The 27326-nt window shown below is 35.4% G+C and overlaps 1 protein-coding gene across 1 annotated transcript; it reads right to left on the bottom strand.

The window, feature by feature from the left end:
- Positions 1–121: 121 nt before the first annotated feature.
- On the bottom strand, positions 122–24713 carry LOC119071870 (serine/threonine-protein kinase Genghis Khan). The gene is made up of 26 exons (XM_037176933.1): positions 24543–24713; positions 23374–23765; positions 22852–22956; positions 22617–22785; positions 22386–22556; positions 21423–22321; positions 21230–21364; positions 21027–21164; positions 20844–20957; positions 20423–20783; positions 20187–20358; positions 20003–20109; positions 8159–8265; positions 7806–8069; positions 7605–7718; positions 7372–7542; positions 7163–7288; positions 6998–7093; positions 6234–6939; positions 6091–6171; positions 5901–6011; positions 5650–5835; positions 5475–5577; positions 5186–5409; positions 4905–5008; positions 122–3914 (listed from the first exon to the last, which is right to left on the bottom strand). Exons 1-26 carry the CDS (start codon positions 24547–24549, stop codon positions 3801–3803), a joined length of 5277 nt encoding a protein of 1758 aa, XP_037032828.1. The 5' UTR covers positions 24550–24713; the 3' UTR covers positions 122–3800.
- Between the last annotated feature and the right edge of the window lie 2613 nt (positions 24714–27326).

The following is a 27326-nucleotide window of genomic DNA, read 5'->3' as shown; positions in this document are numbered from 1 at the left end:
ATTTTAGGTTTATCGTTTGGTATAAAAAATTGAAATAATTTTCGATATTTTGTTTGTAAATTTGATATTTCGTTTTGTTTTTTTAATTGCGTTTTTTGTATTTGTTTTTTTTTTTTTTTGAAAGAGAAAACTCTTCGGTTTCTAATTAATATAAATTTCGATTAATTGTTTATGAGAAAAATCAAACGTACTAAAATTATCACAAAAAAAAAACTCGATTTAGTTTGTTTAGAAAAACCAAGGGCAATGTGAAACGTGTTAGTTTTCCACGGTCAAAGGAATTAGCATTCATGATGAACAAACTATCAAGCTCAGCCCTCGGCTTATTGTAAATGCAAGGTTTCAAAAACATTTATAAAACGAACAACAGTTTAGGTATCTTGGTATTTGTGTCATATTTGCTGAGTCGCTAGACAATCCCGAAGAAAGTTGATTGTGTGTGTCTAAGTTCGACCAGAGTATTCATTACTTTCCTATAAAAATTTAATTTTTTTTCCGAAATAGTTCATTGAAATTGAACTTAAAGTCAATTATCAGCCTATGGTGATACTACCCGTCAGGACAAATAAAAGTTTTAGTGCAATTCAAAATAAAAAAGGGTTTTAATTGATTCAACCACTTGAGCATTGCACCTCCCACAACTTCACAACTTAAAGTCGGAAATCCATCTGTTATCGACAATGACGAACGACATCGACAATGACGAACGACAATAATAAATCTAGGGCTCACAGACTAATGTTCTGTTTTATAGCAAAATCTATGCTACAACAATGAAGTGGAAGACTTTGAATCAAAACATTTGACGATACTTCAAACAAATGATGTAATAGATCCAACGATTATTTTGCGATACGCTTGACGATTAAAGGATAATCGATTTTTATAGACTTTTACTTCATTGTACCATAAGCTGAAATTACTAATAACAACAATTTCGGATAAATTTAATTGTCAAATTTGAAGACCTGAGGTCTTAAGAGCTCTATGTTTGAGTTGAAATATTTGACAATTCTTTGTGAAAAGGGTCTAATGTTAACATTATCATTTATGACAAACAACTAAATCAATAGATTTGAGTTTGTTGACCTTATTGTTCCACACATAAATAAGTACGTAACAAAACGAATTATTACACTAACCTCGAACGTTTTCGATACCCAAGGTATCATCAACGGGAGTTGAAACCAAACAGTTTGGTTTCAACTCCCGTAGATGATACCTTGGGTATCGAAAACGTTCGAGGTTGGTCTAATGTTGTTGAAAGCATTCAAACACGGCAAATTTCATTGTCACTCCATTTTTAATAGACCTTCGTGGTACATACAACTGAACTTTTGTTTAACTTTCGTCTGAGAAGACCTTAAATACCGTTGACCTTTTTGCATTTACCATTCGGTGAAACTTTAATTCCTTGAACCAGATAACGTAATTTCCATGCCATTAAACGTAAAGTAAAGCGTAAAGTATCAATAAATACGAAAGAGATTATATTTTAATTAAATGAAAAAAAAAAACGAATTTTCGAATAGTAGAATGATTCAGGATAATGAATTCAATTTTTTCCTAAATTACAGACTGAATTTTCCATATGTTTTAGAGTAGTACTATAACAACCGTTCGATATTTCATTTTGCTTTTATTTTCTTCTTCATTTCGTTTACGTAGCTAGGATAATTTTTGTTTTTCTTTCTTTATGATACAACAAACATAGATTAGAGTTATAATAGCAAGTGTTTAAAAATTATCTTGTTGAATGGAAGATGAATTTTTCTTTCGTTCGTTTTTCTTTCCTATTTAATTTACTGAAATTGTTTCTTTATTCGAATAATACATTTTTTTGTAAGTTGTATGTAATTGATTAGCATTTTTGTAGTTTACAGTTTCTTCATTGTTTAGAATTAATTTATAATTTTTTAAATAGAAATGCCAATTTGAAGGATATTTGGCCATATAAATATTTGGATTTTGTTTTTTTTAAATATTTTAATTGAAATAAATCGGATGTAACCAATTGAATTTTATTAAATTTTGAAACAAAGTAACTTAATACAAAACGAAACATAAGTTAGTTCACAAGACATGGACTTAAAAAAACCGAAAAATAAATTATGTGGAGAACAACGGATGCTGTTATTCCATTTTTCTTTCATTGAGAAAACCATTTGCCTTTTAGTAGCGTTACCGACTTTTAGTCATCAGAGATTAGTCAGAAGAGATTCCAATATTAATTTAATCATCACAACTTTTGCGTAGGAGACAGTACCAAGTAAGTTGAAAACAAACTGAAATTTCTGTTTTTCTTATCAGGTTATGGAAATAAGAACATTTCAGATAGAGATAGACGAACGCTCAGAAATCATTGATAAATCATCGATTATTTGAAGCCTATCTTAGTCGAGATCTGGAAATCTCCCTTTCAAGTTGCATTACAGTGCTGAATTATTTTAAAATTTGCAGGGTTTTGCAACAGCTAAATTCACCAACACCCGCTCCCTATTATCAATGATAATCTAAGCACAAGCTGAAGAATGTCTAAGATGACGTCAACCTAGGAAATGTATTAAATACATTTTCGTTTATGTTTCGCCAGAGGAGCACAAAAGTGTGACTAAGCTGCTAAAGTTTGGTGATGAGATGTGGCAATTTTTTTCATGTTTTCAACCAATAAAAAAATGCTGTTTGTGTCTCTCAGATCGAAACAGTGACAGAAACTATTCGTAAATCTTCTTTCGATAGTTTACCATACAAAGAATGTGTGTACGTCAACTCCAGCTGGAACAAATTACCTCACTTCTCAAGAAATTTTTAAATGATTTACAGTTTCACGATCTCGGTCGCAATTTACTTAGTATTAGGAGACAGAAAAAGGATCGTTAGAAACGACTTGTGACGATCATGAACCGTGAGGGTTACAAATTGTTACCAACAACATCTTCGTTTATAGAAATAGAGTTGCTTTAGAGAGTGCGAGTCAATGAGATTTCTTTCTTTTCTTTTTTGTGATAGTTCATCCCACTTCTAAATAGTTCACTAAAATATGGAATTTGCTGTTTTGATACAAAAAAATAACACTTTTTCCTTGTTACTAAAACAAAAATTGTATAAAAAAAATAGAAAAATAAATTATATCAAAGTAAAAAATAAAATTAATTGGACGTACAAAAAAGAGACAATAAAATTAAAACTTAAATTTGAGGTTACAAGCAGCACTCACGTATTGATTTGTTTTGTTTTTCTTTCACTTCTCTTTTTTTAACAATAAATGGCTACACAAACCAATCAATACATTCTTCTAAAAACGATTGGTTAATTTAAGTTAGGTAAATGTAGAATAATTATTGTCGCATTAATTTAATTTTGTTAATCACTCATTCTACATTTCTCTATTGCAATTTGTTTTTGTTTTTGTTAATTTTTTTTCCTTCATTATTAATTGGTAGAAAAGACTAATTGTTTTGTTTGAGATTAATTTGTTTGCTTTTTATATCTTACAAAAAAAAAATCACTTTTCACTAGACGCTTGATTATTTTAGGTATTTTAATTAAAAGACCAAAATCCTTCTCGTGTAATGAATGTTTTTTTAGAGTTAAAATTATTTTTTTATTGAAATTTTTTGTTTGTTTGTTAATAAGTAGTTTACTATTTATACAACTAAATATACAACTTAATAAATAAAGCTTTTTTTAATAATAAAAAAAAATATTACACAAAATCTTGTTAGAATAAATAGGGGGTTTACTACGAATTCGTCTGTGTCCGTAGTTAAATTTTGTTTTTTTTTTGTTTTTGTTTTTTATTAAGAATCGTAACTAGAGCTAAGCCGATCTGCGGTTGGAGATGGTGGTCCAGACGCTGTACTGGAATTGTTGCTGGCTACACTTTGTTGTGAGCCCGATTGTAAGTCAACAACCTAGAAATTGGCAATTTTAGCATTGTTGATAGGGAAGAACAGACATCAACTAGAAAATATTTTGTCAGTCGGGAAAAAAAATACGTAGAAAATCCATAGAACTTTTGAAAACTACAAAATTCTCAAAAGATCTTCAGCCAACCAAAAAAAAAGGACTTAACAATCCCAGAAAACCCCTCAAAACTCAAAAAGGAAATCCTTAAAAATTGATGGAAATCCAGTAAAAACGGTAAAGAAAACACTCAGAAAATCACTGGAAATTCTCAAAAAATTTTCTTTCTCAGTTTGTGGATGGAATTTTAAATGGTCACATGGTCAGAGTATGATTTATCCGAATCAAAAACCGGAACCGAACACCAAGATAGTGAGGATTGAGAAAAATTGTGGTAGATCAGAGACCGAATGTTAGGCGTAAAATGTTGAAAATCTTTCGTCAAATCCGTGAAATAATTCTTTGGAAATCTTTCGAAATTCCTTGCAAATGGTAGATTCCCGAAATTCAGTGAAGTCCTTACAAATTTTAAAATTGTCCGAAAAACCTTTAAAAGCCGAGGAATGTGATTACGTTTCGACGAAACAAATCATCTAACATTCCAAGAAATCCTCTGAGGTTTTCTGCAAAAATCGACTGTCACTTACGATTGGACACATAATAGAATCATTTGCATATCAAATCAATCAATGCGTGTCTAAGGTAAAATTCTGCAGTCAAGGTAGATCAAAATCTCCATGTGAAGCTGTTTTACCAGCTGGTCCACTCAAACAAGCACACTGCTTGTAAGATTCTTCAACTACCAGATACGTTCGAATGAACAATACACCAAAATGGATGTTTGTGTTATCGGGCCTGCTGGTAAAACCGATGAAACAAGCTTAACTGTAATTCGGCGTGCGAGAGTTATCTCTATCGTTCGCTTCGCAGGAAATTTTCACTTCATTCGAACAAATAAGTTCAAAAATTTTTCGGTTTTATAGAAATAAAAAACTTACCTTTAAAACATCGTGAAGAGACGACATACTTCCTAACGGACTAGGCGATCTTGGTAAGGAGGGTGGTTGATCTCTTGGTCTAGCTGGAGCCACACGCTTGGAACCTGTGAAATGAGAAAAATAAATTATTACCATTCCCCAAACCAAGATTTACCAGCTCCTAATGTAACTGTAAGTTGTTTCGAAAACTGTAAACGTTCGAGAATTATATCCCTCAGTCAATCGCAGGTATTGTAACAATGAAATTCACCCGTAATCTAATATATCTAGGAAATACGAACCATTATATGGCGGTAATACTGGTCTCGGTGGACCACGAGGTGGCGGCGGTGCATGCCTCATCGTAGACGAAATGCGTTGTTGCTGAATTGTATTTTGATCTGCCGTTTCGATTGTCGTTGGCAGATCGAGAAGCCGTTGCTTCTGAATACCTTCTCCAGGACCCATGTGCGAAATGTGATTGAAGTTTGTGGGGGCGGATATCAATTTAGATCGTCGATCCGTTCTGTTAAAACCACAACATGAAGAGAGTTACAAACTGTGTCGGTGCAACTGATTTGAATAACTTACGTTCGGGCGCCAGCTCTGTTATTTGACTCTCTCAACGAAAATCTTCGCTTTGGCTTTACTCTTCCATCTCGTTCACCAGCTACAAATGTATTCAGCAGCTCGCCTAAGAACGTAATAGATTTTTGTTATAATTTCTCGAATGTCCTTCCTGGATAGTGAATAAACTAAGCCTTACGCGTATGCATGTTGGCAAAGTAGATGAGAATCGGCGAATCATTGATGAACGTTGTCGCAATATTACCGTGTAGACTCAACGGTCTCGATCGTTTCAAGCCGATGGACTGTACCCATTCGGCAGTTTGGGTATTGAAAACATCAAGATGTGTTTCCGAGAAGACTAGTAAATGACCATCACAGTAAGCTGAAAGAAAACCGATTGCAGTGTTATGGAAGTCACGCTTTTACTAAGCCAAAAATGCAACGTACTTATGTGTGTCGGCACAGCAGGATACATTATTTCTCGATCACGTGATTTACGACCTTGCAAATCAACGTAAATGGCCAATGTTTGAAAGACGAGCAAGAATTCGCCGTGTCCTTTTGGAAGTAAAAAAAAAAGTTTTTTTTACAGAAACTTGTTCCATCTAAGGGCTATGGGTAATTTCACTATTTTTACCTTGAATTTCGATTACTCGCCATGCATCAACACCCGAGTAATTTAAGAATGCACATAATTGGTTTTCCGGATGAACCAAAGCTATGATTGGAAACATCTATAAGTTTTGAGCGGTTCGCATAACATGATTCGTTCACACTTACACATCGCTTGAGCTTCTCCTTGAAGATAATAGGCCGTGAAACCGCTCTGGTGACCAATGGCAAGTCGCATGTCAGACAACACCTGCAAACTTTGCACCGGATACGCAACGGTAAATTCGCACATTTTGTGGTGACGCGTTCGATTCCGATTCACTTCGTAAACAATAACTTGCGACTGGTTGTTGGGACGCTTCAGTGCCATTACGATGCAATAAACGATCTGCGGGTTGCGTCGTATAATACCCGTGCAAACGGTCAAACAATTCTTCGATTCAGCCACTTTAATCCATTCAACATCCGTTGCCTCCAATGCCCGAATGGGTAGAAGGCGAACGTGTCGCTGTTTTCCGCACAAAATCACCAGAATCTGTTCTTCGGCAATGTGCCAGAGTTGGATAATCTTTTTACTTTCGCCAATGCGAGCCATTTCACTCTGATCTAAGTCTAAGCAAAATAGGCCATCCTCAGTGCCCATCAAAATTCGATCGGGATCGATGATCAGGGCACACAATGCACAACGCAGAATGGTCAACGAACTGTCGAGCACTTCACGGACACGAAATATTGCTGTGTTTGGTAAATTATTGCGCTTGAGAATACGATGTAGTTCACTTAAGGCTACCACCCATTTCGCCTTTTCCGACTCGGTATCAGCTAGCATCAATGTGTGCGATGATGGTCCACCATCGATTAACGACGTAGTTATCTGAAATTTAGCTAAAAATTGAAATCTATTCGGCTGATGGTGAACCTATCTATCGTACCCGGAATATACAAGGAACATCTTTCTTAGCTGCATGAATAACGTCACTTTCTCTGACGCCAGTTACTGCGAATTCGGGATCACGCATGTCCAACACCTTTTCGAAAAAATCGGAATTCAAAAAATTATTTAAAAAAAAAAACCAAATCCGAAACGCTAGTCATACCTGTGATACGTGAACACTAGGCAACGCACTTCTATCAGCAGTAATATCGTACAGGAACAGTTTAAAATCACAAACCACGACAAATTGACGAACCCAACCTCGTTTCACAGCTCCCATTTTGGGGACCTAAGAGAATTTAAAAGGAAAATTAGCAAATTCAGATCTTGGTCGACCATTTTCTGAACGATAGGAACCGTAATACAACGTACCTTCACATAACCTTCGTAAGCTGTACCGATTCCCCTAGTCGGATCAATGCCGAGAGGTCGTTTAGTCTGATCAGATGGTACAGGGCACAGTGTGGGTACTTTTTGACAACAGATCGTGTGACACGCAAATCCACACAATTCACAAACAACTCCCTGACGAGTAAGGCCAACCTAAAAACGGTTCGATCAGTATGCATGTCCCATTCAGTTGAATTTAATTTCCATCAATTTACCATCAAGGATGTGCAGTGATTACATTTCGTTGGACTGCTAAATGTTCGTACAAGGAATTGATGGATCTTTTGTTTCTGAATGGCTGATACTGAACTGTGAACGCTTGGTTGATCCTTGAATAAACAATGGAAGTGATGTTAAATTGAGGGAAAAACCACTGTTGGACAGGGATATTCTTCTCTCGTCTTTGGGTTACTTACAATAGAATTGTCGCTGAGATTGCTCTTCGAGCTAGACAAACTATGTTGTCGATTATCTTCAATATCTCCATCTTCGCTCTCCAGCGAATATCCGTGGATCATCTGTTGTTGTTGCTGGTGTTGTTGATGTAATTGTTGTTGCGAATGTACAAACGGATTTGTACTATAAGTTTGCTGAGTTTGTATATTATTGGAAGACGAACTGGTAGACGATTGATTCTGTGTATTGTGTTGGGACGGTTGAGATAATGAATTCGATGATGGCTGATAATATAAAAAAATTTGGACGAATTTTTTGTCTCGTTAATTAAAACAAAAAGCAAACAAGCGAAAATGTTCAAAAATGTAGTTACCAGTACAGTAGCTAAAGGCGATGAATTGTGCGTTGAAATCGAATTACCACCAGATTCTTTCAAAAAATGATCTAAATAAGACATCTGTGATGATGGTCGCTCCAAAACTACAGATTTTGTTTGTTTTTTTGTGGCGATTTGTACACAAAATGATATGGCATTTAGTAGTAGCGCACGATGGATGTTAATTTATCAAAATTGGTCCAGTAACATCGGTTAAATGGTAATTTTGTATATGTGTCAAAAATTGTGTGCGATGCGTTTTACAAAATAGGGGTATGTTTTGGGCGGGAACACAGCGGCGAGGCAACACAACAAATCAGCGAATAAAATTTAAAAAAAAAATATGTTAGCAATAGTTTGTTATACTAGTTAATTGATTGAAAAAGAAAAAAATTTGGTCGACAAAATAAAAAAAAAAACATTTTCAAATCATTAATCATTTTAACGATGACACTATGTTTAGTGGCAGTTATATTGGCACCATGGTAAATTTCTATCTAATGTGTGTATACTAACCCTTGAGACAGTTAAGACAAAAAAGGTGGATAGGAACGTTTTGGTCGGTCGAATATTTTTGGTTTGGTTTTTGGTGCATAATATCACTGACAGGATTTTCGTGGACTGTTTAAGGTTTTGTTTTTGTCGAAGGGTTTCAATGGATTTTCCGGTGGATGTTCTATTTTATGCGAATGTTGAAGATTTTTTTCTGTTTTTAATATTTTCTTTTTTTTTTTTAAGATGGGTATCCTAATCCTACCCATCATCATTCGTGTCCTATATCATATCGTTTCTTTGAGTATAAGGAAAGATTCTGAAGGACCTTCAAGGTTCGTCGTAGTATTTATTTATATAACAAGTAGAAAGTAATTTTTGACGATTGTGAAGTATTGTTGTCCGAGCGGAAGGCCCGAGCTGCAAGTATTTTGTCAAAAATTCGTTTCTTTTTTCTTTGAAAAGTGAAAGTTAGAGGCTCCTTGGCATAAAAAAAAATCAGTATTCGTTATCCTTCCCAAAAAATGCGTGTAAGAGATTTCACAGTTTCAGGATTCTTTAAAAAATTAAGGCAATGATTCAACATCTTTAATACTTTATCCTCGACTTTATCCATAATACTGCATGCAAAATAATCCTGTAACATTTTTGATCGTTTGGTGCAAGAAATATACAAAATTTGGTAGAAAGCCTTTATCATTTGATAGTTATTTACATGCCACATGCGTCGAAAATCGTACTTTTCATGTTTCAAGCACGTCTTTCGACGCGCTCAGCATGTAAAATCCATTACATATAGGGATAAAAATGAAAATTCTCGTTTTCGTGTGTTTACTGACCTCGGCTTCGCCTCGGATCAACTAAATTCACACTAAAACTCTACTTTTCATATTTTTATCCCTAGTCATGTAATTTTACATTACAAATGATAAAAAGTACAGTTTCTGTGTGAATTTAGTTGATCCGAGGCGAAGCCGAGGTCAATAAACACAGGAAAACGAGATTTTTCATTTTTATCCCGAGCTATGTAATGGATTTTACATGCTGAGCGCGTCGAATGACGTGCTTGAAACATGAAAAGTACGGTTTTCGACGCATGTAGCATGTAAAATACTATTTTTATCACAACCCGAAAACTCTTGAATATAAATCAAAGATGGGAAAAATTCGTGTGAAATTATGGAAGTTACTTTAAAACATCAATTTAAAAAATTATTTCCCCACAATCAAATTGTGACAAAATTAAAATAAATCATTTCCCCACTTCAAATTTAAACGGATCGGGGCCATTCATAAAGCGTGCACCCTAAAAAAGAGGAATTTTAGTATGAATGTTCATTTTAAAAATACATGTTTCACTCCCATTCAACTTTAGAAGCATGAGTACTTTGTGACCTCATTGTGATAAAATGTTCAACCCGAAGTTTAAAAATAAACAAATCTTACAGGTAAGGCGAACCAACCTTAAACCGAAATTTTCTTCAGCTGTTTTACTAGCTTACCAACTCATGCAAAGATACTACATAGACGTGTTTAAACAGTTTTCCCAGTACTTGAGAAATGTGTTTGTATGAGTGGACCAGCTGGTAAAACAGCTGAAGCAAATTTTCGGTTTAAAAAATTGATTGACTTTGCGCGTAAATAGATTCTGATATCGATTTCACAAATTTGTCCTTTGCTACGCAATATTAATGGATTTTAAGAGTCTGGACCTTTTTTTGGAAATAGTTGCTACCTGATTTTGATAAAATTTCGCCAGCAAATATAGGAAAATGTATTTTTACAAGAATAGGCCCATATTACGCTGATAGTAAAGAGATAGATAATGACTTCAAATTATAAGTTCGACACCCCGAAAATAACTCCCTAGGTACAATATACATGGAAAAGTCGACTTATAAGTTAACGAACAAAAATCCTGTGTAAATGCAAGAATCAATAAAAAATGGAAACATAAAAAAGGTAAAATAAATTAGAGCTTTAATAGAATAAACTTAGAAAAAAATATACAAAAACAATAACAATGTGTGGTGTATTTTTCTTAAGTTTCTGTTTTCTTTTTCTTTCTTTTTACAAATTAAATAACAAACTAACTAAAATAAAAACACGTAAATTCAAGAAGAGTAAATTTAATTTTGAGAAATGCAAGTACCCATCCACTTTGTAGGCAAATAATAAACATTGTTCTTCCGTGATTGACCTTCGGATTAATAACTTTGTTTTGGTTTCAATTTTCATCCGACAATAATGATGTAGTCGCAATTAAAACCCGAATCAAAAACAAATCAATTAAAAACCATAATCGGCCGAAAAGAAGAGAAGAAAAAAACAACTGAGATGATTGATGACGATGCATGTAAATAAATGCATTTCAAAAATAAATAAAAAAACGAAAAAAAAAATGTTTTGCATAGAAAGAGAGATACAATTTGCTTTTCTCAAATAAATTTTTGCGATCTTAAAATAGCCACAAAAAAACCCTCAAAATGGGAATAAAATATTCTGAGACCGGATTCACATACTGATTCTCGCTGGTTCAATAATTCTTTTTGCGTTTCGATTTTTTAGACCTTGATCGTTTCTGACAAGAATGCGATCGGCAACCATTTTCGCGAACACAACCACACTGGTGGTGTGATGTCGAAAACGATTGACCTGCTATGAAATCCTTTGATGTTGTTTGTGTCGATCGATTTTTTGATTTCGCGCTAACATCGCTATTAAATTGTAATTTTGGTTTTTTCATATTTGTGATCATTGTAATGTCATCTGCAAAATAAAAGACATCGTATCACGTTCAACGTTCCAATTGGTGAACAACATAATAATCGGTTTTTTTTTTTGCAACAGCACAACAAAACGTAATAAAGAGATAAACTCACAAAAAATAACACGAACCACGAACTGATTGATCCAAAAAAAGGAAAAAATGCGCTAAAAGCAAACGTTTAAATTCTCTTCTATTGAAAATTTAAATCGTTTCGTTTTGGACGATTTTTTTACGCATAACAGACACGAAAACATTAGTCTTTCATTTTGGAATATCAAAAATTGACAACACAATCACAACATAATCCAAATGAATGTCATAGCATCACTAATATAGAAACAACACGAAATTTTGTTAATAAAGAAAATCAAAAGAAAAAAAATTATTGTACCAGTAACAAGATGTAACATTCTGATAATAATCGAAAGCTCTAGCGCGATTTGTGTCCTATCAATGCATTTAAATATGTTAGCGGGCGGTAAAGTACACTTTACGTCACTCTTTCTGACAGCGAAAATGCACCTACCGCCCGTTAGCATGTAAAATGACTTGTAAATGCTTGTAAATTATTGGTTTGGCTTGTATGAATACTGCAGGCGCCTTCGGCTCCTTCCGCAACCCTCACACTTGCCGAAACAACATGACAAGCAAAACATGTTTAAAGTAACTGATTTTCGTGTTGTTAAAGTAATGTGACTTCAAAAATATACGACGTCGAATGAAACGCTGGTCGCACTCACAAAAAACGTATAAAGATTTTAGCCTGCATCATCCCAAAAATCAACAGATGAACAGGTTTTGAACTTTTAAAAACAGTTATTTGTCATCTGTTTCCGACTACGACTATAAAAGTAAGCGAAGAACTGGGTCCGGTATTCTGGTTATAAGGTATGGTTATAAGGTAAAATGCGTTCATACAAATGAAGTAATAGAATATGCATCAAACACTTGGATATATGTTGAACAAAAGGTAGCAGATTTAATGATTATGCGATATGCTTTCCTTTCTTAAATGCTTTTAGTAAAACGGAAGACGACATATTTTACTGTGAGCACTGTTCAGTCGGCTATAATTCGTTCATTCGCTTACAAATAGAAAAGTTCTGATTTGAAAACGTCGAATATGTCTTTGGTCATATCAAGAAAACCTAATAAAGTGTATTTAAAACAGCAAGAAAAATGAATGATAAGAGCAACTGGTAAAGAACGTTCCCCCCTAATAGACATGATGAATGATGAATTTTTTGTAGTCTGATATCCGAGGTATCCTAATTCGAACGCAACAATAAATTCCCTAAGCATTCTACTTCGATGAAAACCAAAACAATTTCTACCTGACGGTGATCCAAATATTTAGGTTAAATTTTGCATCATCGGTTCTGTTAATCTGATTGGTTTGTTAATCTTATATCGAATATGAGTTACAAGTATCGCCTAAAAGTTCTTACGCTGCGCAAGCAGTGTCACAAAATCAGTATTGTAGTAAATTCAAGCAAGCGAATGTTACATCTTGCGAAATGTGGTACCAAAGAATTTTGAAAAAAAAAGAGCCGACGACATCGTAAATGTGTTTTAACTCAAAAATACATCTCAGAACGTACGTATTCAACCAACTGATGTTTTTCATAGTAAAATTATTGTGACTATTAAATGAAGGAGAGTAACCTTGTAGAGGTTTTAAGTGGGATTTGATCTGGGTATGTTGATAACATAAAGGGGGAAATGTATGGGGACTAAGGGGCGTAGTTTGTATTAAATTTAAATATGATATAACATAACACAGATGAATTGTGAACGTATAATAATATATAAAATAACGAACCATAAAATTTGAACTTTGAATTAAAATCAAACCATAGTCGGATATAATAACAAAAAACATTTCAAGACAACAAAAAAAATTGTTTTTATAATAAAAAAACGAATTAAACTCAACAAAAATTCAATAAATGAAACAATAAAACACGACTCAAAAATATGTTTTATCGAGATATAACAACAAACCCCACAGACATGATGTAACACCCACCCATATCGAAAATTGTCTGCGAAGCACACTTCTAGCAGTTCTATTATTTCTAACATTGTTTCGTTTATTGTTAACTACTTGCGTTTGATTCAATATTGATGGTTTGTCAGCCGAATGTACTTTATCCGGTCCACCAGCCACTGACCGATCCGTCGACCGATCAGTGGCAGATGAAGTTCGCGCAATCATTTCTTCGTCTTTGGTTGGAAATGTTGTTAGAGAATCGTTCAATTGCTGTAGCGGAAATGTTTGAGTTATGCTGTGCGATTCGCACACATCACTATCAGTGTCTACATCATTCATATATTTATTTAACACGGCTCGTTCGTAATCGGATAGTTCGCTGTTGTTGTTTTCCATATCACAAATTTGATTCTCCAGAATACGTTTGATGTAACTTTTCTCATCGAATGTATTCGCATCGAAATCGCTTAATTCGCACAGACCGATTGACTTTTCACTATCAATATCATCCGAATCGTTAACGCTATGATTTGCATTTAATTGGACGCAATGCTTCGCCGTATTGTTCATATTTGTTGTCGTCTGAACTACAATATTAACAAAATAATAAAAAAAACATTTTTTTTGCTTTATCGGCTACAGTCGAGGAAATTTAGATTTCGGGTTTTCCAAAGGTATTAATCTTATTTAACCCACACTTTATCCCACAACAATGGAATCCACAAATTTAAATTTAGTTAACACAACGGTCACAATGACGGCGCTGCAGTCACGATTTCAAAATGTGATATAGGGTGGCTAATTAAATTTTGGTTTTAGCTACATTTTCTCTTGGTTTTTAATTGTTATATTAGGCTTCTAAATTAAGAGTAAATTTATGCAATATAAACCGTTTGAGTTTGAAAAAAGATGTTTTGTATCAGTGAACGATATAGGAAAGCGTTCAGTACGTCTCAACATACAAAAGAACGTAAAATATAATTGTACATTTAGCCACCCTACGTCCGTCATCGCTTCTATTGTCTTCAAAAACATATTGTGTGCTTGTCATGATATGTATCAGACGTTTGTTTATTTATGTGTCTCATCTAAAATGCTGGCCAGCAAAATTTTGATCATTAAATTCAACGGCAAAATTGATCTAAATGTTAAAATAATTGTGAATAATAGTGAAGTTAATGTGGTTTTGTTTTCTCTTCATAAAGGAATTTGCATCAGTTCGATGTAAAGTGCGGAGCACCATTAGAAAAAAAACTTGTCGCTGAAGAATGATCAAAAAGTTGCTGGACGCAATAGCTTCAACTAAAGCTTTGCAGGATATAGAATCAAAATTAGAGAAACACCAAGAGCCGTCCATTTGAAATCTTCATCATCATCATTTCAACTAAAGGTTTTTTTTTTAACGAAACGGAAGTTCGCTCGCAGATTCGGATCGGAACATCTCATTCGTTTTCGCTAAAGCTCGTAGCCGTCATTAATCATGATTCCCATGAAGAATCGCCAAAAATAAAAAGTTGGCAAGGGATGAAGAAACGCCGGCAAAAACAAAGAATGATAAATTTGTCTTTGTTGCGTTTCTTCACACTTTGGCGATTCTTCGTGGTGATTAAACAAATCCTTGGAAATTTATCCTTTTACGAAATTTATCTAAAAGGCGTTATTTGTTCGAAGCTAGTGAATCTATCCTTTTATAAAAGTTACGAAATGCTGCCTGGTTTGATCCTAAGGAAACTCTTATTTTACGTCAGGTAACGGCATCTTGTTCGATCCTAGGGAATTCATACTTTAACGAAAGATCCCGAGGACACTATCATTTTACGAAAGATAATGTAGAGACATTTCAAAAACGTATTTTTACACTTTGGCGTTTCCTCACACTCTGGCGATTTTTCTCTTCTTCTCTTCACACTCTATCGATTTTTCTTGGCAATTCATCATTATGGTTGATTTGTTAAATCAACAAGAAAAATCGCCATAATGTGAAGAAAAACCAAGAAATATCGCCAAAGAGTAAAGAAACTCCAAGGATCATAGAGAATTGAAAATTTGTCTTTATGGCGTTTCTTCACACTTCTGAGACTTTTCTTGATGATTTAACAAATCAACTAAATATGATGAATTGTCAAGAAAAATCGCCAAAGTGTGAAGAAACTCCAAAATATGACAAATACAATATTGTCGATTTGACTATAACGTTTATTTAGAAAAAGATTGTACGGGACAGTATGCACTGCATATCATATAATTCCTCTCGCTTGTGTTTATCTGTGTTCTACGAAGCCAAAATATAATTTCGGACTACAAGTAAACCGTCTCGACTGCCCAGTAGTTATTTTCCTAAGTTCCTAATGAGTGCAAAAAGGCTATTTCAACATTAGTTAGGAAAGCATAATTTTTATGTGAATGTTTCTGAGGTTTTCCATCTTAATATTTTCATGAAGTTACAAATAATCCACAGAAAATTTTATTACCCTAGAACGAGGTCGGAAATACATCAAATAAATCAAATAGAAAACAGACTTGGAAATTGTTATTTTGTCTAAAAGTTGATATTAAAATTCTTTGGAAATCGTAAATCGCATAATTGCATGAGCAGGCATCTCAGGATTATAAATCAGGAACTTTGAAGTTCGTCATATATTCATATTCTTATCTTATTCCTGACCAGATTCTGTTTTCATGATTGAGCTCAATCATGAGCTTCACTTATACAAAGAGTTGAATTTATTTCCTATGCCAAATTGTAATTTGGCGAAAATAATGTTCCGAATCTGCGTTTCGTTTAAAAAAAAGCCTTTAGTTGAAATGATGATTGTGAAGATTTCAAATGGACGGCTCTTGGTGTTTCTCTAATTTTGATTCTATATCCTGCAAAGCATTAATTGTAGCTACTGCGTCCAGCAACTTTTTGATCATTCTTCAGCGACAAGTTTTTTTTTCTAATGGTGCTCCGCACTTTACATCGAACTGATGCAAATTCCTTTATGAAGAGAAAACAAAACCACATTAACTTCACTATTATTCACAATTATTTTAACATTTAGATCAATTTTGCCGTTGAATTTAATGATCAAAATTTTGCTGGCCAGCATTTTAGATGAGACACATAAATAAACAAACGTCTGATACATATCATGACAAGCACACAATATGTTTTTGAAGACAATAGAAGCGATGACGGACGTAGGGTGGCTAAATGTACAATTATATTTTACGTTCTTTTGTATGTTGAGACGTACTGAACGCTTTCCTATATCGTTCACTGATACAAAACATCTTTTTTCAAACTCAAACGGTTTATATTGCATAAAGGTACTCTTAATTTAGAAGCCTAATATAATAATTAAAAACCAAGAGAAAATGTAACCAAAACCAAAATTTAGTTTATCCACCCTATATCACATTTTGAAATCGTGACTGTAGCGCCGTCATTGCGACCGCTGAGTTAACTAAATTTAAATTTGTGGATTCCAATGTTGTGGGATAAAGTGTGGGTTAAATAAGATTAATACCTTTGGAAAACCCGAAAACTAAATTTCTTCGGCTGTAACGTAATGCACATTAAAGATATGGGAAGATTTTTTATCATTTAAAATCACTTTCTGGTGAGACGAGACAATATTGTTCACGTCTCGAATGTGGAGCATTGTGTTTACATGTTTGGATAAAACAATCGTAATATTATGCATGAGTTGTATTGTGACATGTTTTATGATGTAAATTCATTTCTATGGATTTAATCAGAGCTGTGATAATGGAACTAACACCTTGGCGCATAGTGTTGTGCAACATGTTTGTTCTTTTATTGACTTACAGATATCTAGAGAAAGATAAAAGAAGATCGACAAACAGCAGGTTACAAAACCTATTCTTCGATCGCATTTTGATTGAAGAACCACTTCAGACGAGTTTCCTTTCCTGATACAGCGAATTCAGCTATTAATCTTTGTGTAGTAAGTGAATTCTTAGCTTGTTCAATCGATTACTAATCGACGAAATCCAACAAGATCTATTTAACAACTTTTTTTTCAATCTGCGGTGCTTAAGGTACCGAAGTCGAAAAAAAAATGGATTGTAAAGATCCCTGCTGCCTTCTATTCCATCTTGTTTGTCCGCTGTTAATCAGCCAAACCATTTTATCTTACTGCATTATACTTTAGATGGATTTGTTTAGTGTAAAGTTAATGAACAGCTCTAACCGAACCGCGGTAATGTAGGACTGAGCAGTTAATTCAGTTGTGGAACAATTGAATTTCTTTTTTAGATTTAGAAAGTGAAAATGATGCCGACCATCGATAACGTTTGACCTAATGAATTGAAAACATCGTCGGAGCTTCTTCAGGCTTCTCCTAATGTGGTAAAATGGATTTTCATCAACCCTAGTGCTAAGAGTAGGTATTTCTTGTTTTGTACTTCGTGTGTAAAGTTGCGTGCGTAACTCGGTATAAAAATGAAAAGTCTCTTGATTCCATTGAACCATTGATAACAAAAGTCACAGGTAAACTCGGATCTTCAACCTTTTATACCTAATGTAATAGTTGATAATACCACCGAGTTATAAAAACGTTTTTAGGCCCAAGATACACATCAGGTGTCTAAAAAATCATTTGTCACCGAGTTTCATACAACGTTTATCCCAATACTTTTTATCGCTGAGTGAGTTGAGAAAATTTTACAATTAAGATTGGCCCACTAAATACATCTGCTGGGGGGAAACCACTCGGGTAATTGATTACATTGTCAAGAATTCTACTCACTACAATTGAAACCACTTTAGTTGGGGATGCTATCCTCTGAACTTCTTGTTCAAACTGATTTTATTTAAGTTCAGGGGACAGCATCCCCAACTAAAGTGAGTAGAATTCTTGACAGTAGAGTCCGGTAATTAAATGGAATTGACAGGAATTGAAAGAAATTAACAGGAATAGAACGAAATTGAAATGAAGTAGAATTACAAAGAATTGAAAGGAATTAATGGGATTGAATGAAATTGGCAGGAAATACCAATAGAAATTGAAAAGAAATTGAAAGGAAATAGAGCGAATCAGGCAATTAGACGAGTTGCTCCGGTAACTGAGGTAATCAAACGGAATTGAAAGGAATTAGAAATTTATTTGCCACCCTTTTGGCAAGTGATTTCTCCCTCGACATCTGCACTTATGGCCCATACTAACTAGAAACTAACTGCACATGTTTGTATGAAGTGACCTCATAGTTCACGTTTACAACGACAATAATTAAGAGGCATCGGTGCTTTGCTGAAAAGCGTACATTAGGGCGATTTTTAAATACTGGATTTTAGTTTACTTTTGATGATATCTTTCCATCAGAATCCTTTTTGAAAAATGTACGACCGCAATTCCGACCACGAATGTGGTAGCTTTCAACAGAAAATATATTTGGTTGTAGCAGTTTGACCGGCTCTGAAAAACGTGAGCAGTTTATGAAAATTTCGTTAAACTGCTCACTTTTCTCAGAGCTGGTCAAACGATTAGAAGCAAAACTAATTTTTATTTAAAGCTAACATCTTCGTCGTCGGAATTGCGGTCGCACATTTTTGAAAAAGGATTCTGATGTAAAGATATCATTAAAAATGAAATATGAGGCACACAAATGTAGGCTACAATTTTAACTAAGTACCGGTGCCTCTTAAAAATCTGTTGAAGATATCGTCTAAATTTTTAAAATAAATTTAGGATCTGAAAATACATGGTGAGGAATCAACCTTCTGTTTTTATGAAATTAGATCATTTCAGTTGAAGGTTCGAAAAGAGTATGACGATCGTTCAGGACATTGAACCAAGTAAGAAATATTATGAGTAATGTACCATTCGCAAATTTTTAGCCTATATTTAGGCGATTTTTTTTTCCGTTTTTTTGATGATTTTTCTGAACAAAAATCGTTTTTTTTTTGACATTGCTATGAAGTGACTGCAAAGCAAATCGTATTCTTATGCAGACATCACGTATTATTAGTTGGAAGCATTTAATGCTAACTACAAGCAAGAAGAGACTCAGGGCTAAATCAGGATGGGAGTTCCTGTTACGTTATGCTACATATGGTAGCCTGTGGTTACCAAAGATGTTTGCAAATAGCCCAATTATACTACTACTAGAATTTGCTAGTAGTTGGACAGATTGTTAACATTTTTGTCATTGAGGTTCTTCAACAGCGTAATTTTCGAGTGTTGTTAAAATTACAGCAGTTAAGCCTAAAGCGCCCTGTAGTTAAAGTTGAGGTAGTGCAGTCAGTTACTAAAGACTGTCTCAATCTTTAAAACCAATATATTTCAATCAAATCATTTTCGAAAAAAAAACTTTCCAAAAAAGAGAGTTTTAGCAGAAGGCCGTCCACAATAATTTTTCTTTCTGTTTTTCCAACTAAAATTCATTTGAGGCCAATAAACCATTTACAAACGACGACATTCAACATTTATGTATAATAGTGTAACCCACGGTCGCATAAACCCGTTAAGTATAAATAATTCTCAAAATAAACCACCACCACCACCGCCACAAATATTGTATAGAACGAAAATCATAATTTTGAATATTGACAGACGAATAGAACATAAATTTGACTTACAGCCTTCACCATTCTCCAAACGTTGTTGCAGTTCGCGTATTTGCATTTCCTTTCGTTTCATATCACTGCCAACCGAATCGTATCGCTGTCTGGTCTCTCGCAGATCTCTGCGTTTACAAAGAAAAAACATTTTTGTTTAGCACTGAACATCGATTGATCGGTGGGTTGAAAATTAGGAAATTACTTTTGGGCAGCAATCAGTTCAGCCCTGGTTCGGCTAAGCTCCTCCGAAATGGCCGCCTTGGCCTGAATTTCACTTTGCAGCGAACTTTGTAGATTCAGCAACTCCATTTTATCGAGTTTTTGCGATCGGCGATTGCGCCAGTTCTTATCGTTTGTGTTTTGATTCATTGAACCTGTGGGGGAAGTGTACATTTCCGTGCAAGATACGATTTTTACGAACTTCCAATTTTACATTACCTGTATGCTTCAAATAGTCCAGTTCTTCAGTCATTTTCGTAGCCAATGCCTGCAAATAACTACGAGCATCCTTCTCGTCCGAGACCCACTGGATTATTTCGGATATTTGACGTTCCCATTGGCTAATCGCCTGCCGCTTGCTTCGTAGCTCCTCATAATCGTTGTCCATTTGCATTCTTTCGGCCTGAAACCGTCGCGTATTTTCACCGAGCATTTCCAATTCAGATATGAGCTTTCGATTATCGTCCAAAAGGATCTTCTTCTCGCGATCGTGACGCTTTCTCAATTCGGCAATTGTTTCTTCGGAGTCCGTTAGTGATTCCAAGCGTGTCGAGTCAATTTTATCTCGAACTTGTTGGAGCTGTAAAAGGGAGATGCTTTGGTGAGCGAAACTTGTTTGCATTCACCGGAGACGAATTACCTCTCTCTGCAAAATATCACGATGCGTCTCAGCTTCTTGCAACTGTTCTCGTAAGGAGGACAATTCAACGTTGAATCGGGATTGCTGCTGGTTGATCTTTTCGCTGAATTGAACCTGAGCAAAAATTGTCACAGTTTTCGTAACCGGCTTTTCTTAACAAACACCGTGGAGATATGAACTTACCTCTAGCCTTTCAACCTCCATTCGTGTTGCGTCTGCAGATATGGAAGACGATGAACCGAAATCGGACGTGCTTCGTGTTCGAACTTCAGCTTGTAGTTGTCGACAATACTCTTCACTTCGCTCTCGGAGTTTGCGTTCCTTTAAAAGAATTTGGCTTGGTAAAAACAGCTGAACATTCTCATGGTCGTCAGCTAAACACAAACCTTCGTTGCTTCAGCAATTACATCATCGATCCGTGATTCGTATTCTCGACGATTTTTATCAGCTTTTCTAATGTCGTTCCGAAGGCTGTCGATTTTCTGCATCGCCGTTTCCAGTTCCTCTTCCTTATCTCGCACCTGGTAAAGAAACAGATTTAATTTCAACGGATCACTCAATTAAACTGAAGCGACGCACCTGTCGAGATAATTTCTGTTTCTGAGTTCTCAATTCCGACAGTTTATCAGTGACTTCTGCATACTCAGCCATTGCCATTTTCCGTTGACCAAGTGCATCCTTCAATTCTTTGTCCTGTAGTTTGAGTTTATCGATTGTGTCAGTCTTATCTTTGCTTAGTTCCTCCTTTTCCTGCTTCAATTGACGTATCATCTTCTCAAGCTCCTTAATCTTCGACTCCCAATGTCCGTCGACATCATCCAGGGTGGGTTTCGTATTCATTTCTTGAAACTCAAAGCTTTTCACTTGGCTTTCCAGCTCACAATTTCGCTTCGTTAACACATTGATTTCGTCGCGAAGCCGCCGGGTACTGTCTGGACTAAGACGTTTCTCCTCGGTCTGCTGGATGCTATTTGCAGTTTTTGTTTCGTTGTTCAATTCATTTCCTCTGATTATTTTACCCACATCGGACAAACAACTCGTCTGGGTGAATGTGAAACCGATGAACGGTAAATGTAGGCCGGTAAATGCAGAATTTGTGGTTGGTGGCAGAGCGTCGGACAATCGAATGTCATTATCGTCAACATCGAAATTGGACGTATCCGTTGGACTGGACACTTCAGGTATGTACGGTGCCTGGCCGGAACGTATCGTATCCCAATCGATGCCGTCGAACCAGGGATGTGTTTTGAAGTCGTCAATGCCGTTACGACCCATTCGATAGTCGGGCGAACAAATCAGTCGACGCATCAGATCTTTAGCGTTGTCGCTGACTTCATAATCGGTGCCTTCTTCGGGTGGAAAGTCAAAGCAATTTTTGTGATTCATTATTTTGCCGTACGTTTCGACTAGACTTTCGGCATAAAATGGAGTTTCACCGTACAGCATTTCGTACATGACAACGCCCAGTGACCACCAATCTGAAATTATTTGTTTCACGTGAATTGCAATCCTTTCTTGCTATTTGTCTTCAAATTAACTTACCGACAATGGTCCCATATCGTCCCTGACCATCTTCCATTGCTCTCAGAATTTCCGGTGAAATATAGTCTGGAGTACCAACAGCGACATTCGATTGTACAGTTCCATCGACTCCAAGTTTCAAACAGGATCCGAAATCAGCTAAGCGAATGTGACCGGTAGCGTCGAGGATAACTGAAATTGTAAAAGAATCGATTGAAATTTGTTGTCAAAACAGTTCTTCCAACAACGAACCATTGTCCGGCTTGATGTCTCGATGAACATAATTCAGCTTGTGAATACTATCAATGGCCAATGCCATTTCAGCGATGTAAAATCGTGCCATATCTTCCGGTAAGCGATCTTCAAATTTACTCAACAGAGTCAACAAGTCACCGCCGCAATAGTAGTCCATTACAAGATACTGTAAGTGTTGTTTGATTAGTAAGCTTAAGTGGGCGTCGATTGCATTGATAACGAGAATATTTACCAAGTTGTTTTCGTCTTGAAAGGCGTAATGAAGGTTCGTTATCCATCTTCGATCGCCGAACACAAGTACGTCACGTTCTTCTCGGAAACACGCTGTTTCTGCACGCTTTAATTGGAAACATAACAAGTTTTCATTAAAATAGATTGACCGCTAATCGCCACTCTGCTGATAAATTCAATCAAATTCTTGTTCGCTTTGTTCGTGAATGTAATCGAGTTCTGCGACTCGTTTCCTTTGTTGTAAACTTCAGTGAACCAGCGAGTGATTCGAAATTGAAAACTTATTTCGAAAAGCGTAGTAAGGCTGAGGTTGATGAGCTCGGGAATTGTGAATATTTGGGAGTTGAGGGTGCTGGCGAATGAACATTCTAAATTGTCTATTCACAATTTCCTGGCGTCAATACGCACTGATGGTTCGAGCTCACTAGTCGAACCATTTAAAGTAATCTATCACCGCACTGAGACGATTACATTGACCCTCACAACAAATTTGACCTTAACACTAAACTATAACACGACTTACCTTCAACATTTCCCATTTGTTCAATATTTTCATCGCAAATATTTGATTTGTTGTTATCATTCGAACCACACACACTTCACCGAATGCACCGCGGCCAATCACTTTAACCACTTCAAAATCCTCTCGAGTCAATCGTAAACGTTTGATAACTTGCACAATCGGTTTCACCAAATCAATGAAATCGGAAACGGTTTTCTCCCGTCGCAGCGACGAATTGCAACATTCGTCGTACAGAACCAGTAAACAATCCAGCAAACCTTCAACGGAAACCGATTTTTTGCCCGTTGCCTGGACGGCATCGGATGCGTCCAGCAGCAGGCCACTATGGGACTCACCATTTTCGATAATTAGCGAATCTAGTTGATGTAAGCGTTTTAAACCCGAAACGGCTCCTGAAAATCATAGAGAGAGAGAAAAATGAACTCATGAAATTATGCTGACTGTCTGGGATATTTGAGAATGCATTTCGAGAATATTATGAATTTTGTGATGGATAATTTCAGTTATAATCACAGGCCGATCAAATTTCGACGTTTCAGAATGGGCAGTGTCAAGTTTAACTCGGAGAGTTGTACACGCTCCACATAAAAACATTCAATGAAATGAAAATTATTTGCGACTCAATTCGTTTTGTAATTACTTTCTCGGACACACCAATGTAAAAACGAGAAGAAAAATATTTACAAATTTCAATGATCTACACCACACGGATACACTAAAAATTCACACATTTAACATTATGTGTTTGATCAGTACTACACGCGAGCTAAGACGAAAAAAACAAAAAAACAAAATTGGAAAATTTTTGGCAGAGTTTTCAATGTAAAAATAGAACCGACCATAATAAGTCAAATTATTACCTAAAATATCTATATGTCTATCGGATATGATTGATTGTTCATGCATATCCAACATTTTATTTATGTGTCTTTGCATTGCAATTGCCTTTGCATAAGAGAAAGAAAAACCCAGAAAATTTTCACATTACAACTCGCAATTTGAGTTTCAGTAATTGCATGATCCAAATTCGACTCTAAGATATTACAACTGTGGGGGAGAGAAAGACTTCGATTTTTTTTTGTCTATAGGAGACATTTCATCCGCCTTGTCAGTGGATATATATTTTTAACAAAATCAATTGATTCATTTTTCAAACAAAATTTGCTCACCCAACATTTTGATTCGCTAATAGGCAACTTTATTCGATGCACTACTGATTGTTTATCGTATCGTTCTGTTTTATACGCGACTATCCATTTTATTTCGATTGAGAAAAAAAATAATAATTAAAATATGCAAAATTTTTCACTGATGGATCCAACTTTTTCTAATTCGATTTTGACAATAAAAGCGCAACTTTTCGACAAATGCGTTCTTACTACAGCATTTTTTCGAATAATACTTTGGCATTAGTTGATCTAGTACATTTTGTGGAGTTTGAATTCAGGTGGCAAAAATATTATAGAGTGTTATGATGAAAGAGAAGAAGATATTTTGACAAGTACCCCAAGGCAAGTTAAAATAAACTGGTCTTCTGTCCTCTCGCTCTCAACGTACCACGTTGAAAGAGAAGCAAATACTTTGACAAGTACCCCAAGGCAAGTTATAATAACTAGTCTTCGGTTTTCTCGCTCTGATCATAACAGTCTATTGTAAACATGGTAGAACACATTGTAGATAATATTGTAAAAGAAAGGCTTTATTCATCTGTTATCTCTAATGAAGACAAAAATAATCGATGAGCTCTGCCTAGTGTGTCCTCATATAAAAGAAAACATTACGTTAAGCGAATGAAGTAGCAGATTTATATTCTATACATTACTTTAACAAAAGAAGGAACAGATTTTGAAAGTACAATTGAAAGAACGAAGAAGCGCAGAATGAGAAGCCGGAACCCCTTAGTATAGATTTTATTGATTTGTTGGGCGGACGGCGGACGGTTGTAGGTATCTGCAGACTGAACTTTTTCTCCATTGACCTTCGTTCAAAATGGAAAGAATCGTCTGTATATATAGTAGGCGCACTCAACTAGTAAATAATTAATGTGCAACTGTGGCCATAATCTCTGCATCTACAGATTAACTCTGTCCTGTCTTATGATGACTCGGACAAATGTTACATCTCTTTTGACTCGCTCGCTTGGTTGTAGACTTCTAGTGTTTGTTTACGACCGCATTGATTAGTTAATTCAATGAAAGTAAATGGATAGGTATGGCCAAACGTTCAAATTTGTTCTAGCCGGAGCACATACGGATTTGCATGGCGCCACCTCAAACGAACTCATTTCTAGTGCAAATTTCCACTAGAAATGAGTTCGTTTGAGGTGGCGCCATGGAAATTCGTATGTGCTCCGACTTGTATGGACTGGCCATACCTACTTATCTACTTTCATTGCTGGCCATACCTACTTATCTACTTTCATTGAGTTAATTCGTTTAATCAAACATTGTTTGCCACATTTAAACCGAATACTAATTGCTTTCCAGCGTATACGATCTGTCAAACATGAATTTAAACGAAGTACGAAATGAAAAATTACAATCAAATAACTTCTGTCCTATTTTGTCTGTAATTAGGATATGTTAATTGTCAAGAAGTTCGACTTCATATACTCTGAATGGACGGTTCTAGATAAGCGCTTGGCTAGTTCTTCCAGACTTAACTTTGATAACTTCGGTAAAACAATTGATTTTTTCAGTTTACTTCTTTTGTAGTCACTGTTGACATAAGTTGAGTTTCAATATAAATTATGCTAAGCTTTTCCTGAATTCGTTCACCCGCCATTAAACCCACCGTTCAGGTAATCCTTTTATTGTAACGCTTGCAATAGTTCGTCGGCAGTTGTTCAGTAGTTCCTGAGATATCGGAGTCATGTTGCCGACGAGTTGTAATAGCAGAATGGCTTTTAAATGCTTCTTTTTCAATTCTATAACAAGATTAGTAACTGCTGTGTTCTATATCCACGAACATTTTTATAAGGATCGTCCTTCTCGATGAATAAATCAATTGAAATTATTATTTATCCGAGCTCAGATTTTTTAATAACATTATTCATTTAAATCAGGGCCTATTTTTGGAATTTTTTTTGGATATTTTTTCCAAAATTTCCAAAAAATTTCCAAAAGTTGCGAATGTTTAAAAGCCGAATTTTTCCACCATTTCAAACGGTTTTGGAAACTCCTGAACTCAGCCTTGCGTTTTAGCTGACTCTCAATTATTTTGTTTGTTTCTTGCCACTATCAGCTTTCAAAGTCGAGCATGATTCATTTGAAAGATAAGAGCATCAATAAACAAACAAAATCATTGAGAGACGGCTAAAACACAAAGCTGAGCTGAGGAGTTACCAAAACCGTTCGGAATTGGTGAAAAATTCGTCTTTTAGACGTTTGCGTTTGCAGTTTTTGGAAACTTTTGGCAATTTTTTGGAAATTTTGGAAAAAATATCCAAAAAAAATCCAAAAATAGGCCCTGATTTACACTACGTACGATATAATTAAGTAGTACAATATGTACGTCCACGAACACTTTTTGGGAAGGAATGGCCGATTACGATTCTGTTACTTCGATTTACTTATTTTCTCCTTTAATCCTCTGTAAAATTATTGGTGTGAATGTTGGTGGAACGAGTGTAAGGGTCGGAATTGGTCGACCCACTTCTGACCTAGAATTTTACAACACACATCAAACCAATGATAGACTCGTGGATGAAACAGGTCAATTTGGTTTTTTTTGCTCATTTTTTACCCGATGCATAACAAAAGTCCAGAAGTTATGTTCCGTATGCTCCGAAACTTAAAGTCAGAGGTAGTCGATCCTTAAACGAGGGAAGCGAAACGAGTGGAAAAAATTAGTTGGAATAAAAACCAAGTGACAAGGACTTGGGGTAAAAAGTTGAACAGTCGAGTTTACGTGTGAACTTTGTCTAGACATCAACAACATTTCTTTTTCTCTAT

The sequence above is a fragment of the Bradysia coprophila genome (assembly GCF_014529535.1).
Source record: "Bradysia coprophila strain Holo2 chromosome IV unlocalized genomic scaffold, BU_Bcop_v1 contig_5, whole genome shotgun sequence".
NCBI lineage: Eukaryota > Metazoa > Arthropoda > Insecta > Diptera > Sciaridae > Bradysia > Bradysia coprophila.
The sequence above is the reverse complement of the archived record's forward strand: the minus strand, read 5'-3'. Positions and strand labels throughout refer to the sequence as shown.

Excerpts from the sequence above, each read along its gene's own strand:
- LOC119071870 (XM_037176933.1), bottom strand. Across the intron at positions 6,940-6,997 it reads ATGTTCCTTGTATATTCCGG|ATAACTACGTCGTTAATCGA; the intron begins GTACGATAGATA and ends GCTAAATTTCAG. Across the intron at positions 6,172-6,233 it reads AGGAGAAGCTCAAGCGATGT|CTTTGGTTCATCCGGAAAAC; the intron begins GTAAGTGTGAAC and ends TTCCAATCATAG.